The 16575-nt window shown below is 38.0% G+C and overlaps 1 protein-coding gene across 1 annotated transcript in view; it reads right to left on the bottom strand.

Moving 5' to 3' along the window:
- Positions 1-699: 699 nt before the first annotated feature.
- The window catches only part of LOC124162215 (vascular endothelial growth factor receptor 1-like), a 41256-nt gene continuing 25380 nt past the window's right edge, over positions 700-16575 (bottom strand). Inside the window, exons 18-25 of the mRNA XM_046538672.1 lie at positions 11069-11225; positions 10283-10374; positions 9973-10148; positions 9527-9649; positions 9295-9424; positions 6006-6087; positions 5515-5620; positions 700-1097 (exon numbers count right to left, since the gene is read on the bottom strand). Of these exons, the coding sequence (XP_046394628.1) occupies positions 843-1097; positions 5515-5620; positions 6006-6087; positions 9295-9424; positions 9527-9649; positions 9973-10148; positions 10283-10374; positions 11069-11225 (1121 nt within the window). The 3' untranslated portion in view covers positions 700-842. The remainder of the gene's footprint in view (positions 1098-5514; positions 5621-6005; positions 6088-9294; positions 9425-9526; positions 9650-9972; positions 10149-10282; positions 10375-11068; positions 11226-16575) is intronic.

The following is a 16575-nucleotide window of genomic DNA, read 5'->3' as shown; positions in this document are numbered from 1 at the left end:
TCGGCATTCATGATGTTGAATCCAGGGTTCAGTTCCAGGAAAACTTCTCTTCATGCTGCACTACTTTCTGTCGTGGATTTATATCCTTCCAAACTCTTATCCCATAGAATGGGTCTATCCGTAACAAGAGAAATAAGGAGCTCAGCGTCTACTACAATATCTCCCATCTCGTACAAAAACCCAATTTAAAATATGGGAACGATGAAATATTATTCATGTCCGTATTTCTTCACTGATCACGCAACTCTGAATTCTATAGGACTACACGGCGGACGGCAGAAGTCGACGCGTCTGAACATTCCAATACACCACAGTGTTTATTTCACGCCGTGGACGGCGTACGCCGGGCCGGATTGAAATGGGAGACGTGGATACCACGGCGGCCGTCCACGGCGCGATTCGACTCGTCTGAAGACATCCATAGCTACCTATGGTTATGTAAAGGCGTGGCGCCGTGCCGTGGCCGGCGGCCGGCGAAAAGCCGTCCCTTCTGAAAAGGGCCATAGCTCAAAGGCACTAGCAATGTCATGAACTTCTGTGGAATCGCTGAATTGGCATGAGCATAGCCATAAACGCGGAAACTAGAAATATTGGAATCGTTCGGCTCTGACGTTGCCTCGATACAAATTTAGTACCTGTTCATGGGGAAAAATCAAGGAAAAGGGTGGGGTGAATTGACTCAATCAAAGGTGCCCATTATTTACTTATTAAAATAATATATATCGCATATTATCTTCTGTACAATATTGTTAGTCTGAAAAAGATTACAAGGTGAGCGTATTCAACGGCTCCAATTTGTTGCTGCTCCCATTCAACTGTTTACACAGTCAAGTCCGTCATGTCTATTTTGTCATGGACAGGTATTCCGAGTCCTCGGATACAGTAGAATCCATTTTTCTGAACAAAACTGATTTTGGTGGCTCCTGATGCTCACTTTCCAATGACTTGATGTTCATATTCATGTAAAAGGTTGAACTTTGAGCCTCAGGTTGAATGTATTCAGAATTATTTTGCTGCAAGGCATTGACGTAGTCATTTGTTGCATCCCCATGCTTGAAATTCTCATTCATGTAAGGTGCGCTCAGCTCGATGTATAGCTGAAACATGGATAGAAAAATGTTTATAGAGAGTATAAATTCATTTTACATCATTTTTTAATGTGAACTTTAATTACACCATTTTATGTTGATTTTAGGCAACAGTATCACTGGCACTGCTGCCAGCGTCTTCAGGTCGAAGTTCCAGCGAAACTGTTGTCTAGAACCATTCGCATTCGCAAGCGTGCTGGTATGCGGCCTGAAGCTGGCCATAACACCTCAAGCGTACCAGCACGCAGAATGCATAGTGATATCTATCTTTTGATCCTGCGGCTATCTTATGAGTTTTTTTGCAAGTTTTTGGCCAGATGGTGTACCTGACAGCAGCTACCATCTGGTGACTATTTAGAATATTTTCCCATTGTAAATCGCCTTAGAAATACTTTTCTTACTTGTAGATTTTATTTGGAGTATGTTTCTTTATGGAAGCGAGGCTTGGACTATGACAGCAGCAGAGAAGTCAAGAGTGGAAGCATTCGAAATGTGGTGCTACCGAAGAATGATGAAGATAAAATGGATTGACCGTGTAAGTAACGAGGAAGTGCTAAGAAGAGTGGGAGAAAAAAACCTCCTAAAAACCTTAAGCAGGGGACGGGACAACTTAGTTGGCCACATTTTGAGGCACGATGGCCTGATGAAGACTATCGTTGAAGGACAAGTGGAAGGGAAAAATAGCAAGGGACGGCCCCGAATGAGTTACGTAGGACAGGCTATAAAGGATGTAAAAGAGAAGAAATATGTAGCTATGAAACGGTTAGCGGATAGGAGAGAGAAATGGAGAGCTGCGTTAAACCAATCCTAGGATTGTTGACTAATGATGATGATGAGATTTTATTTACCGGAAAATGGGTCGATTTAATTCGGATGGTCGATTAACATCGCAGGGGGTGGATGCGAATGGGTAAGCCAATAACCGACGCAGTTGCACCGGAAGAATGGAGACGTTGGAACGTCGACACCGCGGAAACCACGTAGTCACATGGGGCCATGTAATTTAATGCCATAAATTTGAGCACAGAAAGGGAACTCTGTTTAATTAGTGAGGTGGCAAGGAGTTGAATTTAAAATGGGTAGTGGTGTATCTTCAATTCTTTGCGAGCTAAATTTTTAGAGATTGCTCACGATTAAATAAGAATATGGATAACTTCATCTATCCTGCAAAGTTTTGTTCGCTGCTGTCTCTACCGGTTTTTAACACTCCGGTGTCATTATCAGGAGGAAATAATTCATTATGAAGAGGAAATTGTTGAGTTGTTAATATGTATGTTGTGCTCTATAGTTTCTCGTTTGTTATTTGCTTTCATCATAGACTTTTCTAAGAGTATCAATTGATCGATCGTATCGAACAATCGTGTATGTGCTTACGTAACGTCCGATGCACGCGATGAGCAGTGTGATTGCGCCTTTCTTGTACATTGGTGGTATGACATATCAAATGCACATCTTAACCTAATTATGTGCGAGTCTCCAACTCATTTTTATTAATATTGCACGCGTGCTGTGTATTCGGTGCAGCATCTATGCTCACCAAGAGGTATTTTGAACTGCAGCTTACTCCATCAAGTGCGTGGTGGCTACAACAGATGGCGGGTAAGACGCAGAACATCCAAGGCCACCGAAGTGCGTCATAGACGACCGAGCCCCTCCTCATGTCTCTACATTTCCCCTCCGTCCACGAAAACGAACAGGATAGCTGCTGAACGGTTCGAGTGCCCTAATATTTCGAGCGGGTGTTCAAAATATTAGGTTCGTTTTAGCCGTTCTTTTTCTCGCGGTATTCATTTCTCGGAGGCCGTTCTTTTCCCCACGGCGTTCATTTTTCGGAGGGCGTTCTTTTTTCAAGGCCGTTCGTTTACTCTTGCTGTTAATTTGGAATCTCGCGTTCACTTTGATTTCGTGTTCATGTGGAAATTTGCGTTCGATGAACAGGATGCAATTTTTTCAGGTTCGCGGTCAATTTAAAAGTCAGTTACCTGCTCGTTATTTGTGCTGTGGTTCAAAATTAATTTAAACATTAGGTTAAAACTTTATTTTGATTAGTTATATTAATGCAAAAATCTGTTTCAGCAAACGGAAAAGTTAAACATAAATTGTTTAACTTTGTTACATCCACTATGTATTTTGCTATTGCATTATTCGTGATGAAATTAGCTTTTAACTAGTTTGATCTGTATTTTGCCGTGCGATGCTTTAAGAGGTCTGAACTGATGATTTTGGGAAACAAAATTTTGAAGGAATGAAAACAATATGCTACCCACGACGATTTATTTGATGACATTAGGTTTTTCACGTCGCGACATTTTATATATTTTATTGTGACCACTTAACTTAATTGCACATAAATGCACCTCAACGCGTTTACCCTTTGTTTGCTTTTAATGTTAAATATTTAAATATGTTACAGAATTCCATGGGTGTAACATATTTTACTATTTTTACACTCTACCAAAATTACTAAATCAGCTATGAATCTGATTTTTTCTCACCGTCTTACGCATGCTTTTATCAACAGTTAATTGCATCGTTAGAGGCTGTAACGAAGAGAAAAAATCGATGTCTTACAGAGGAGTCTAAGAAAAAGATTCACAAATGATGTTTATGCTAAAAATATTTATAAAGAACAGTAAGCTGTATATGAAAGTCTACATTGCTCATAAGAGCAGCATTTAAAAAAACTTTTCTGGTGATAAATACGAGATTAACATAGAGCGATGGGGTGATAAATGTTAATTCTGGCTTATTCTACAAGTGGAAAGCAGATATTGTCTTGCACACGGAAAACCAAGTAAAGGTCCGGGACAGAATTTGCTTGAAATTACTATGACAAGCTGCACAAACCATATAAACCACACAAAGCTATCATTTACTCTAAACATCCGGTAAAAAGTATTTTGTACCTGAATGACACTGCCTGTTCGCCATGAACAGATATTTTGAACTGTTCTTTTTACTGAAAAGGTTCAAAGTGAACGGTTCATCAAAATGAACAGTTAAGCCCACCTCAAGTGTGAACTTAAACCATAGCGCTGCCGGTCAACCGACGAACGCACTCTGTTACTCTACAAAGCACTCTGTTATCCCTGAGTAAGAAAGGAACCACTATAAGATTCGCTTGGGTCCCTGGGCATGTGGGAATACCCGGTAATGAGAAGGCAGATTTTGCATCCAAAGACGCACTCAGGTCTCCGGATGCCGATTTACAATTAATACCAGCGGAAGATTTAGGAAATGCCATGAGGGGTATAATAAGACAAAATTGGAAGACCCAATGGCTTGAAATTCAAAACAACAAACTTCGGGAAATTAAGCCCGTAATAACTGCATGGCAGACCTCTGTAAGAAATGTCCGCCGGGAGGAAGTGGTTTTAGCACGGTTAAGAATGGGCCACTGCTTATTAACCCATTCATACCTCTTCGCCGAAGATAGAATACAGCCCCAATGCTTAAATTGCGATTGTCCACTAACAGTGCGACATATCCTGACGGACTGTGCAAGATATCGGACTGCACGGGTGAATCACAACCTCGGAGATAACCTAGCTGAGATACTAGGAGACACTCCCGTAAACATTTCCCGACTGATAGCATTCCTATACTCAACTCGACTTTTCAATAAAATATTAATGATACCTCTTGTAAATTACTGACACGTTAATTTCAGAACGGGCCTATTCCCCTTCATCAATTCCAGTCAGTGAGTGGTGCAAAATGGCCTTAGCCGCCGACGCACCCTATAAAAGAAACACTACTAACACTACTACGAACGCCAGTCTTCCAATATGGGGCCCTGAGTTCGAATCCATCGGAGTCTCAGCACTTCCATTTTTTTCTTTAGGTGGGAAATATTATTACTTATAATGTGTGGCCTAACGAACCCATTCAAACGTTTGTTTATCAGCAATCAAACGTTGGAGAAGATAGACTTTTATCACGACTAGACTGACAAAAACTCATGGGGAAAGTGAAACGGTGAGTAAATTGTGAATTTCTTGCATTTGAATAGCAATTTAATGAATCTGTTGTTTTTACTCCAACCATCAGTATTGAAAGGCAAATTAATAATATTAATGTTGTAAAAACTGTAACAATGGATTTAAATTTTAATTACAGGAGTGAAACTGGCTTTAATGTATTGAAATGACTCTCATACTATCAGATTCGAGTTGTCCTTGATTTTATAATTAAAATTACATCATGCAAGAGACCAAAACGTGGATTCATTTATGTTTTACTCGGTGGGTACACTCCAACTCTAAATTTAGATTGTATCCCATCGTTTTTTACAACTGTCTTCGAAGTATGTTGTAAATTGATCTTTTATGAATTCTTGCAAGGAAAATTCTTTCCCTGAAAATTTGTTTTACTGCCTTCTATGGCTCCTAACGAATATTCGTATGATGAAGTCGAATCTCCTTACCTCTCTCATTTCAGCGTTCATGGTATCACCTATCCATTTTGCTAGTTCAGAAAAGGTAGGACGGTCAATTGGTTTGTCTTTCCAACATTTGAGCATTATTCTGTACCTGTTAGGATAGAATTATGGTTAGAATTATAATTATAATTTTAAAAAATTTGCTATTGTTTTTATGGCACAAAATGAAGTAACCGAGATGATGCTTGTTAAGCAGTTTATTCATATAAATTCACTTTTCTTTTGTGATAAAATGTTGAAAATTACGATTTTAATATACCAATGCCAAAAAGAAGAGTAATTTTTAACTAAGGGTATATTTTATGTCATAAAAGCGTTAGAATCCTACTCATGAATTTACTTCCTTTTACCTTTCAGTGAAGTCAATCGTTTTTCGTTAATGGAATCTTCTTTCGTGGGTATATTTAGTCAAAATTACTTACAATAATGGTTAAGCTAGTGGAAGAAATATTCGTTGCAATAATTGTTGTACTTACATATTATGTGTGCTAAATTGAGGTTTTTCCATTCTGTATCCTTGCATCAGCCTTTTCAAGAACTCTTCGTTTACCTCCATTCCTGCGAATCATATAAATAGATTTTGATTTGTCTGCCGTTTGGATTTACAACGATTAAAATTGTAAATCTATGTATTTGACGGTGAGCGATAAGTTTCTTTGCCATAGGCAAAAAAACACCCATTTTCAGCGTTAGGTTTAGCCTGCCTTAAGCTTCAATATATCATAATACTCGCGACAGTATAAAAGGTAATTGCGCCAGATTTGCCGTTTATCATCCACAAGTTGTTGAAATTCTGTTTTTCCTTGCTCTTACTCTTGAAAATCATTAAGGGATAGTTCTTCCATACTTGTTTAGATAGTGGAAGAGGATCATTTTGTGGCCTATTTATCCCTTCAATGCTTTTGCCTCATTGTACAGTGGCGGAAAAAATTAACGCAAAGCTCGTTGGCGTCTGAGAGCGGCCAGTTCAGGAACTACTTGGCTTCAAAAATTTTGCCCTCGTAATGCTCTCATACAACCGGGAGTTTTAAAAGCAATATATCCCTTATACTGGGGAAATAATCATGCCCGTTGCATTATGACAAGGCGCAAAAGATCCAGCTACGAATTCTTTGCCATATTCTCCGAAGTATGTTTCGCCCTCGACTCACCTAGAATGGAATCTACTCTCGTCGGGATATCAGTGGACACGGCCGACATATTAGGCATTGAGACTGCCTCTCGAACACAATCGTTCCGATGGTGTAGTGGGTTTAGGGCCAGTTTCACCAACGAGGATAATTGAATTAACTCGGATAATATTCTACAAAAACCGAGATATTACAACAATCTCGTTTCACCAGATGCATTAACACGGTTTTGGGCTGTTATCTCGGTTTATACTTTTACTGACGATATTCCGCCATTAAAAGCTTATTATCTGAGTTAATCTGAGGGCAGATGGCATGGCGCGCATGCAGCTTCATCAGCTCTCGGAAAATACGAATGACAGCGATGAAGAATATCGGCATTCTATTCGGAGACCACGATCATTATGGATAAATGAGCGTGCAGATTATTTTAATAAACATGGTAAAGTACATTTATTTACTCATCCCAAAATGGCAAATGAAACTGCAAAGGCAGTTCTCGCTCTCGTTGAAGAAGACGAATTTCACTCACAAGGGAAGGTGGAGGTTTCCAATGCCGTATATTTTATAGCATTCGGAATGGCGAACACATGTCTAAACTGGTAGTGGTTCTAATGAATCGGCCTTAGTTTGGCTGTAATTAATTGATTTTCATGCCATACTTTTAATAAGTATTATACAATAATACTGTATAATGCTATAATAGCGCATTGTCTATATGTCGGGCAGTTAGTGTAGTGGTACCGTCGTCGATTCACTCTCAGTGGGCCAGAGTTCCAGCCTACGCCACAACAACTTTTTCGAAGCTTTTTTTTGTCATCTTCATTTTGATCATACGGCGACAAGTATGTGAATAATTTTAATTGAAGCAAGCATAGACATGAGGAAAATTTTTTTATCGTCATAATAGGATACGTGAAGTCCCCTCGTCAAAGCAATTTCACGTTTCCTTCTCTAAAACTTGAGCTTTTCCATGCCCTTGCTCCTCTTGAGCCAATAATTCTGACAACTCTTGCCAAAATATGTTCGTATTTTTAAATGTTACAAGCCTTTCTTTGAATTTTCTTACATATATATACAAAAACCTTTAATATCTTTCCTCTTCTTGAATTAATACCTATGTAACATCATCGTTATCTTCAAAATCGCAATTTTACCAATGTGAGACGTAATTAATTATTGTAGCACAAAATAACCGAGAACTGTGTTTATTTAAATCTGGGAGTCTCGGTAAGTCAAAAAATTTCATTTTTAAATAACGATAGGTACATTAAACAAAGGTGCTTACAACTTCTTTACCGCAATATTCTCGCATTCCTTGCTCTTTCCAACCGCGGTTCCCCTATTTGTTTTTTATTACCCGTGCGTGGTATTCGGTAAGGCAAATTAATAAATCCTTCCACGAAAACGTAAGATTTGAGCTTTTCTAACTCTCATTGTCAATATTAACTCTGTTGCTGTTCATTTTCTCAATCTGTATGTACTTGATTGTACACTTACCGGCTTATTAAACCTGATTCCATGTCATACGGTTGCTTACCGTCATTTATTTTCCCACGTCAGAGTTATGAGAAACGTACGAGCCAAATCATCTATTCTGATTATCTCGGTTTTTAAAAACTAAGATAAAACATCGTTGGTGAAACACGATCCTCGCATTTCTGAGATAATAATTTTAACCGAGTTTTTGAAAACTGAGATAATAGAGAATATTATCCGTGTTGGTGAAACTGGGCCTAAGTATCATGCTACGAATCAGAGGTTCTACGGATCAAGTCCCAGTGACGGATGACTAGATGCTGCACACACACACACTTTAAACATTTTTCTGACCTTAAAGCTTCGCAATGCGTATCACAAGGTCTATAGGATGTACGTAAATAATTTTTCGATAGGTCACGAGAAAATGAATTTTGTTTTGCGTTCAATATACCCATGGGTGTGATTTGCTTTTCCTTGGTGTATAATAATTTTTTCTATGGCTGGGTTTTTCGAACTTATTCACCACTAGATTCGTGACCCATAACATGCACCGTTCTGGTGGACTTGTGTAAAGAAAGTATAATATTCTACGATTCTTTGACTTGAGTACGCTGTATGACATAATTAATTGAGACATTATGTATCATTTATTCTCTTACCCTTATCTCAATTTATTCTTTTGGGTAATGATTTTCTTCTTTACATGAAACTTTGCTGAGTCACTTGAATTAATTTCTCAAAAAATTAATCGGATTTATTTCTTCCCGTGGTACTACTTCTTTCTTAATATTTTCTGCAACTTTTCCGTGTATCTTAAATCATTTTCACACACCTTGTAAGAACGTTTCTATTTCTGTTAAAAACAAAATTCGTGTGGCCTTTTCCAGTGATTAAGCTAAAAATATTGGAAAGTAGATAAAAAAATCTCTATTCTGCCTTTTGAACCAGCCTATCGCTCTAACTTTACTTAAGCGAGAACCGGAATGGCAATCAACTTTATGTCAATGGTGCATATGGATCCGCAAATCTACCAGGCATTTTTTGAGACTTATTGGAACCGGCGTGAAACCAATTTTTTTAAACCTATCATACCACTGTTATACCGCTACTGCATGATTTTGCCGATCAAATGTTTGGTATACCATTTGCGTACCTGGATACGGAGATTTGGCTAGAGTGAAAAATTCCCAAAGCACGATGCCAAAGGACCAAACATCAGATTTGGTGGAAAATATTCGGTCTTCTATGGACTCAATCGCCATCCATTTTATTGGTAGTGGGTCCTAAATGTGAGACAAAGTGATGGAACTGAGCATATTTGAAAAAAAAAATCACATTCGAATTATGCTTCTGCGAAAAATATTTTTATAGAGGATATTACCCACCTGCCCTTTTTTCTTGTAGTCTATGTTTTTGTAAAGATTCCTCGCGAGCCCAAAGTCACAAATTTTCACAACATTGTTGTCTGCCAAAAGTATATTCCTTGCTGCCAAATCTGCGTGCACGATCTGTAAATCAATTTCGACAAGTTAAATTCCTTGGATTCCTTTTTCTCATTATTATATTACTTGTTTTATAGAAAGAAAATATTGTGTTTAAGAAGATATTTTAAGCATCTTTCTTTTTCCGGGGATTTCCCATGTTCCATCTCATTATTATATGATTTTTTTCGAATGACAGTATAGTGTACATTTACAAGATTTATTACTCATCTTTCTTTTTAAGATTTCATTTGTTTTTATCATTGGGTTTTGAAAGTCATTGTAAGATATGAAGAATATATTCCTAATAAGTCGGCATCCGTCAAATAGGAGACTAGTCACATCCTTACCTTAACGCTGGAGAGATATTCCATGCCCTTGGCTACCTGGTATGACCAGCTGAATAGGTCCTTCGTGCAAAGGGGTACCGCCAGTTTTCCCTTGAAATCAGACTTATAAGTTATATTCCATATCTGTGTGGGGTTTTCACTACCTCCTGTTATGTCCCCCATTAATGAGGTATCTCCTGTAAGAAAGAAATCGTGATGTTCAAACTGTGGTTATCTAAGAACCGTTCACATGGATGTTGAGACAAAATAATCAAAAGTGTAAGGCATTCGAAAATTTTGATTCGTCATACGAAGCAAAATGATAACATACCAGAAGAGTCCGAGTAGAGTAATTGTCCTGATGAGTTATTGAATGTAACACAGGATCCATTGCTTGTGGGACCGGCTGGATCCAGAGAAATCCTGTGAAACAATGGGTCTATATGTTACTAGGAGCGCTATCGGAGCAAATTTTACGTGATTCCTCAACCGATGTATGCTAAGGAAATCAGTCGTTTTATCACCATCAATTAATGCTGCCATAAATTTTACTCTTTTCCCGGAGGTCCGTTTTATTTTTTCTTATCAATTGAAAAAAAATAAATCAGTCTTTGAAAATATTTCTTAGATGGCTTTCGAAAATTAGACTGTTTGGATCTGTGTAGCAATGCGTCGATTTCGTGATCAAGGTGATGTAGGAAATATAATATTCTTTGAATAGCTACCATTCATTACCTGTGATTCACTCATGTAACAATATCATTCATCGCTTATTTTCAACCAGTGAGTTTGAGGGTAAAATTATATCAACTCAAAAGAACTGCGACCATTTTTTTTTGCATTAATTCCTGTAATCAGCTCTATGATATAGCAATACATGGAAAAGGCATGGGTTGCTTAATTACATTGATTTTCCGTCCATTTTATTTAATAATCGCTGTTCAAAATAGTTAATTATCTTGATTAGTTGACAACTGGTTATTTAAGAAAAGGCGAAGTATAGCATGCATACTTATGGCTATGGTTAGTTCTCTGCGAGAATAAACTTTTCCATATGATATAAATGTTGCAAAGAATGGAAGCTAAGTAACATTTAGATTATAGTAAATCAACTTACTCCTCCACAATTGGTTCTGGAACAGCATCTTGGCCGAGAGTGAAGTCAATTTCATCCGTTACCTGATTGATTTGGTTGACGAAGGAATCCCTGTGACGCTGAAGATAAGAATGGAGATTCCCATAGCGGCAGTATTCCACTATCACCCAGAGTTCCTCTGTGAAAAGTTAAGCAGACATTTCAGCTAAATTTATAAATTCGTGGAGAGCGATAAAAGGGTTATTCCAATCGATGGACCTAAATTATGTCCCCTCACTATTGACACCTCTGCACAGGTGCCCATCTCTCGGGTAATAAAAAAATTGCTTTTCTCCCCATTGATGAGTGCCAAGTCAATCGAAAATCCAGTTTTAGAAAAATTTAATTTTTCCAGCCTAAATTGGCATTTGCTTTTTCCTAACCTCGTAAATTCTCACTTAAGCCAATTTGTTGCTCAACTCAATCAAACTATGAATGTCTTAAACATCTGAAATGATTTAGATCATTGAAATGATTATTCCTGAGTAAATATGATCTTTACGATGCTTTAGTCACATAAAGTGGTTTCACCTCTGTGCATGCTCATCTTTGTCCCAAGCGAAATCCTCTCCAAATTATTTCATCGCGTCTGTTAATTTTCTTGTTTCTGTATGTAAATTTTACATCTTAATCATAAAATTGCTGAAAATATGTGAATGGGGGATTGAAATCTCGCTTGTACCAACATGGTGGGTTGCCATTTTTCTGTAAAAAAAACCCGCTTGTCAATTTATTGTAGAATGTTAATAGTTTGTTATCATTCCAAATTTTCCTCGCTCTATCGTGAAACATAAAGGATACCAGTCAAATATATTAAATGAATAAATTATGTTCTTTCGTTACTCTACTAGGGTATAGTTTGAGAAATCGTGGTTTTATCGGGGATAGGAAAGAGGAGGATTTGAGGAGGCTTTTGTTAAAGAACACTGAGGCATAAGCCCGTTGGACAGTTTGAGGGCCAATGCTGGAGGAGAGGTACAGTAGTGTTAACCAGTCACTAAATAATGATAAATTATGTATGGGTCCATTATATCGTAAAATTTGAGGAGTGATCAGCTTTGTGTTGATGAGTTACAATAATTGCTCCCATGCAAAAATGTTTTCATTGTCCAAACGGGCCCTGGATGAGGCGAATATACCCGACCTGAAAGCTGCGATTACATCTACAGTCACTTTCAAAAGTTTTAGGACAAAGTTTGTGGCGCCACTTCTGCTTCTCAAGAAAATTTAGTTTCCCTTACTCCATTTGTTTTCCTTGCTCACGCACTGCAAATATTTCGCTTCCATGTGAAGATATATGAACAAAGAGGGAGAAGTTACTTGCTAAATTTATCGTTTTGTTTCGATCTTTGATGGATTTAATGATTAATTTCGTGTGCATACTCTTATGTCCTTGCTCCGGTTTTCACTGCTGGTATGATATTATGTATCACAAAAATCTCATCGTCAGAAGCCGTGGTGGCGTCGTGGAGTTAATGCGACGTCGTCATAGTAAAGGTTGTTGGATCGATTCCCCTGCTCGGAATTAAGATTTCCAATTTTTTTTCCTTGGTAACTTCTTTTGTATTTAATAATGGGTTTCAAATAATTTAAATTCGCTGTAATCGATAAATACTTTTTTTAATGGTAAATGGTAATATACAAGTTAAGAATTGGGCAAGGCAAGGGATTGCTAGTACTCATTTTGAAAATTAGGGATTTGCAAAAGGGGTAACCGTAACCCGACGGTAAGGGGCGCATTCAAACCCAGCGTTGGTATTAACTTAGTGATTTTAGATTGGCGATGAAGGGTCATACATAGCGGTTGATTATTGCATTAATTAGGTTAGAAAGTTGTTGATTATTATGATTTTCTGCAATGAGCACCATGCTTTATCACACGTCTCTTGAGACGGGTGATAAAGCACAGTGCTCATCACCACAAACCTTAGTCTAGGGATTCAAAATAGAGCTTCGAAATTAAACTTTTAAACGCACTATTTATAAAAATTCCCTGGGCAAGACCCCCGGTATGGGCTTCCCCAGTATTTTTTTATGAGTCGGAACCCCTGCATATATATATATCATTATTAAAGATGGCGGAAATAAGAAATTCGCCAATATTTGAATCCTCTTTCAAGTACTGTGTTATGGCGAATGACAAATAACTTCACTTGCGCGTTCAGAGCACGTTAAAAAAGATAGGGAGTAGAGAAAACTGGCATCGGCTTTCTCTTGTTCTTAACGAAAGGCGCCAAGGGTCTGAACGTCACATGCGACGGACAGATATTTTGTACTTGCAGTGTTACCCACACACCACACAGGATGGGAACGACATTCAACAGAAAAATGTCCACCACCACCAGATTTTTGAAAAAAGCCCTCGGAGAGAATTACCTATGCACTGTCAAAACGAAAATCTGTCTCCGTGAAATTACCCACTCATGCTATACACTTACCGTAGCAGGCACATAGCGCTGGAGGGTAGTAGAGCTCAATAACCCACCACAACTCTTAAATAATTTCAAGTTTTTCTAACTTAACTTAGAATCGTTTAACAGATAAACCTTTAAATATTGAAAAATGAAAACTAAAGGAATGAAGTAAATTCTATTACCATGACAAATTATAAAATGAATCCCAGGTAAGTTAAATTTGTGGATATCAATCATCTCTCCCCGAATGATCAAATAAAAATGACTTAAAGTGAAAATAATAATTAAATAAATAATTTAAAATAATTACTTGCGAACCCAAAACTTATGGATAACTTTAAAATTATTAATTTGATTGCCGTGTTTTTTTTTCAGTACATACGTATAAAAAATAATTGTAAATTTTCGTAACATCTTTTATCGACCAATAAAAGTAAAAAAATCAAAACATGATACAAAAATGGCAAAGCTTGCAAATTATTCTTCGGAAGGCGTAAGCGTTGGTTTTATCTAATTAATAGCGAGTAATACCGCCATTATTTTCTATAACCGCCTCCAGTCTGGAGCTCATAGAACGAACGAAATTCTCGCACACCTGAGGACGGCGTCCAATCGATTGCCATATTTGGCGCACATGACCAATTTCTTTCTGTGAATTTTCTAATTTTTATGTTTTAACTTATCAAAATTTAGACATTGTGGTTTTATAAAGCAGTTAATAAAGCCCAAATCGTGGTGAGCCATTTATAACTCGGTTTGGTAAAAGTGCACTCCGCCCCGTATGTAAACGAGCCCGAGTGTACACTACACATTTGGGTTTATTCTGCTCTAGCACCTTCTGATATACAACATTTTTTGCTTTGTTATTACACGCACGAACAAATGAAGCGGATAGTTTACCAACACTGAACATGACACATATAATTGTTCATGAGAAAAACATGGATTTCCTAAATTCAGACTACAAACACTCAACGGTTGACATAGTAATTAGCTAATCATCATCGCGAATGAAACACGAAGCCGAAATTTGAATTTATTTGAACTCATAGGGCATATCAGATGGGATCATGGGAATCCTTGGAATGAGAATATCCTCATCTTTGAATTTACCTTTTAATATAACCGCGTGAATCACATTGATTATCGGTTTTTTATCACCTAACATGTTCCATTGCATATTTTAGGTTTCAAAGGTTCATGACCACCGAGTCAACCTTCAGCTGTATATTGTGCGGTGGTAAGCCAGTAGTCACATCTAAGAAGTTTAAAAATGCAGATGGATAGTTGGTGACTTCATCTATTTTAGTAACACAGTCAATATATTCGAGTAAATGCAAATTACCAATTATTTGCAAATTTCGAAGTTTCGAAGAAGTAATCCACATCTTCGTCCTGAGCCGCCAAAATTGCTCGCTCGCTCTAAAATTTGTGATTATTTTGCTCATCAGTCATGTTCGAGAGCACTTTGTTGAGGAGTTCATCTTTCAATGAAACGAAATTGCAAAAATGCCGAGGATATGAAATAAATCCGCTCGATTCGTCGACATGAACACGGCCTTTACCGATAGTCAACAATTTTTATGAGGCTCAGTCATTAAATTGGTAAAAACAAAACAGATCGTTTAGTAAGTAGAATGACCGACTTGAAATTGAGCTGTTGAAGTGTTGCCAACTCCTAAAAATGTCCCCTAGCACCCATATTATTTTCTTCCATGAACTGATATTATTTTGAAATGTTAATTCTGCTATTCGAGGTTGATACGAATCCAAAAACTTCCATTCATTTAGAAAATCGTTCAAATATATGTAGCCGTTCTCGAGTTATAAATAGTGTAACAAACACGATTAACGACTTTTTTATGAATATAAATATACTTAGATTAATTAAATAAATAACATAGAAGCACTAAAAAAGGGACACTCACAAAATGTTTTTCAGACGTTTCTATGGGGTTACCCACCATTCTCAATGAGTGAACCAGGATTGCTGATGTCTTCTGTGGAGTTTAGGGGGGGGGGGGAGGTTGAAGGGGTAGGTGGAGGTGAGGGGGAATTGGGGAGGAATTGGCTGGTGGCTAGCAATTAGCGACGTTCAGCCCTGGCGGTTTGAACGCTGTTTCCACCCAGGTGTGCTAGTATTTCGCTTTAGGAAAGGGAAAAGCACTGCTCGAAGGAACTATTTTGTGTTGGAGTACTGGTTCAACGAATGGGAGGGACTTGGTGGAGAGGCGATGGTTGTTCATTCGAATGGATACTGCCGTGGTGCATTCTCCAATGTAGTAGGCAGGGCAGAAATTGTAGGATAGTCGGTAGATGGAATTAAAGGAAGTATTTAAAGGAAAAAGGAGAAAAGGAAGATTTGTTGATGACTGGTGGGGAGGTGGAGCGAAACAAGAAGCAGCACTTGCATCTTGGGCGGTTGCATGTTGAGGAGGAAGAAGATAGGGGGGCAGTTCGGGGGAGAGAGGGGCGGGTGGATCGGAATATTTGCGCACGTTGGGCGCCTTTCTGTGGGTGATAGAAGGGCGGGAAGGTAGGAGATTGGAAGTACTTTGGTTTGCGCTGATGATGGCGTAGAGGTCTCTTAAGATATTTTTTTTATTTCTTAGGGCTGTTTAGGCCTTCTTCTTAATTCATTGGATAAAATTCTAGATTGTGCATTCGCAATAGGGTATAACATCAACAGGTTTCCATTAACAGCTCGCCGATTACTTGGATGAATCCGTTCTGACAAATTAGTTGGATCTTTGCATTGATTGAAAACTGGAAAACACATTCTACGCAAAACCCAAATGAAGTATTATGTGATGATTATAAAGGCTATTTGCTGTATGTAAGTCAAGTTGGACGTCATATAATGACACACATATCACCCGTCTCAAGGGACGGGTGAAAAAGCATGGTGCTCATTGCAGAAAATCATAATAATCAACAACTTTCTAAACTAATTAATGCAATAATCAACCGCTATGTATGACCCTTCATCGCCAATCTAAAATCACTAAGTTAATACCAACGCTGGGTTTGAATGCGCCCCTTACCGTCGGGTTACGGTTACCCCTTTTGCAAATC

The sequence above is a fragment of the Ischnura elegans genome, chromosome 7, assembly GCF_921293095.1.
Source record: "Ischnura elegans chromosome 7, ioIscEleg1.1, whole genome shotgun sequence".
NCBI classification, from domain to species: Eukaryota; Metazoa; Arthropoda; class Insecta; order Odonata; family Coenagrionidae; genus Ischnura; species Ischnura elegans.
Note: the sequence above shows the minus strand (reverse complement) of the source record. Positions and strands in the feature narration are given on the sequence as shown.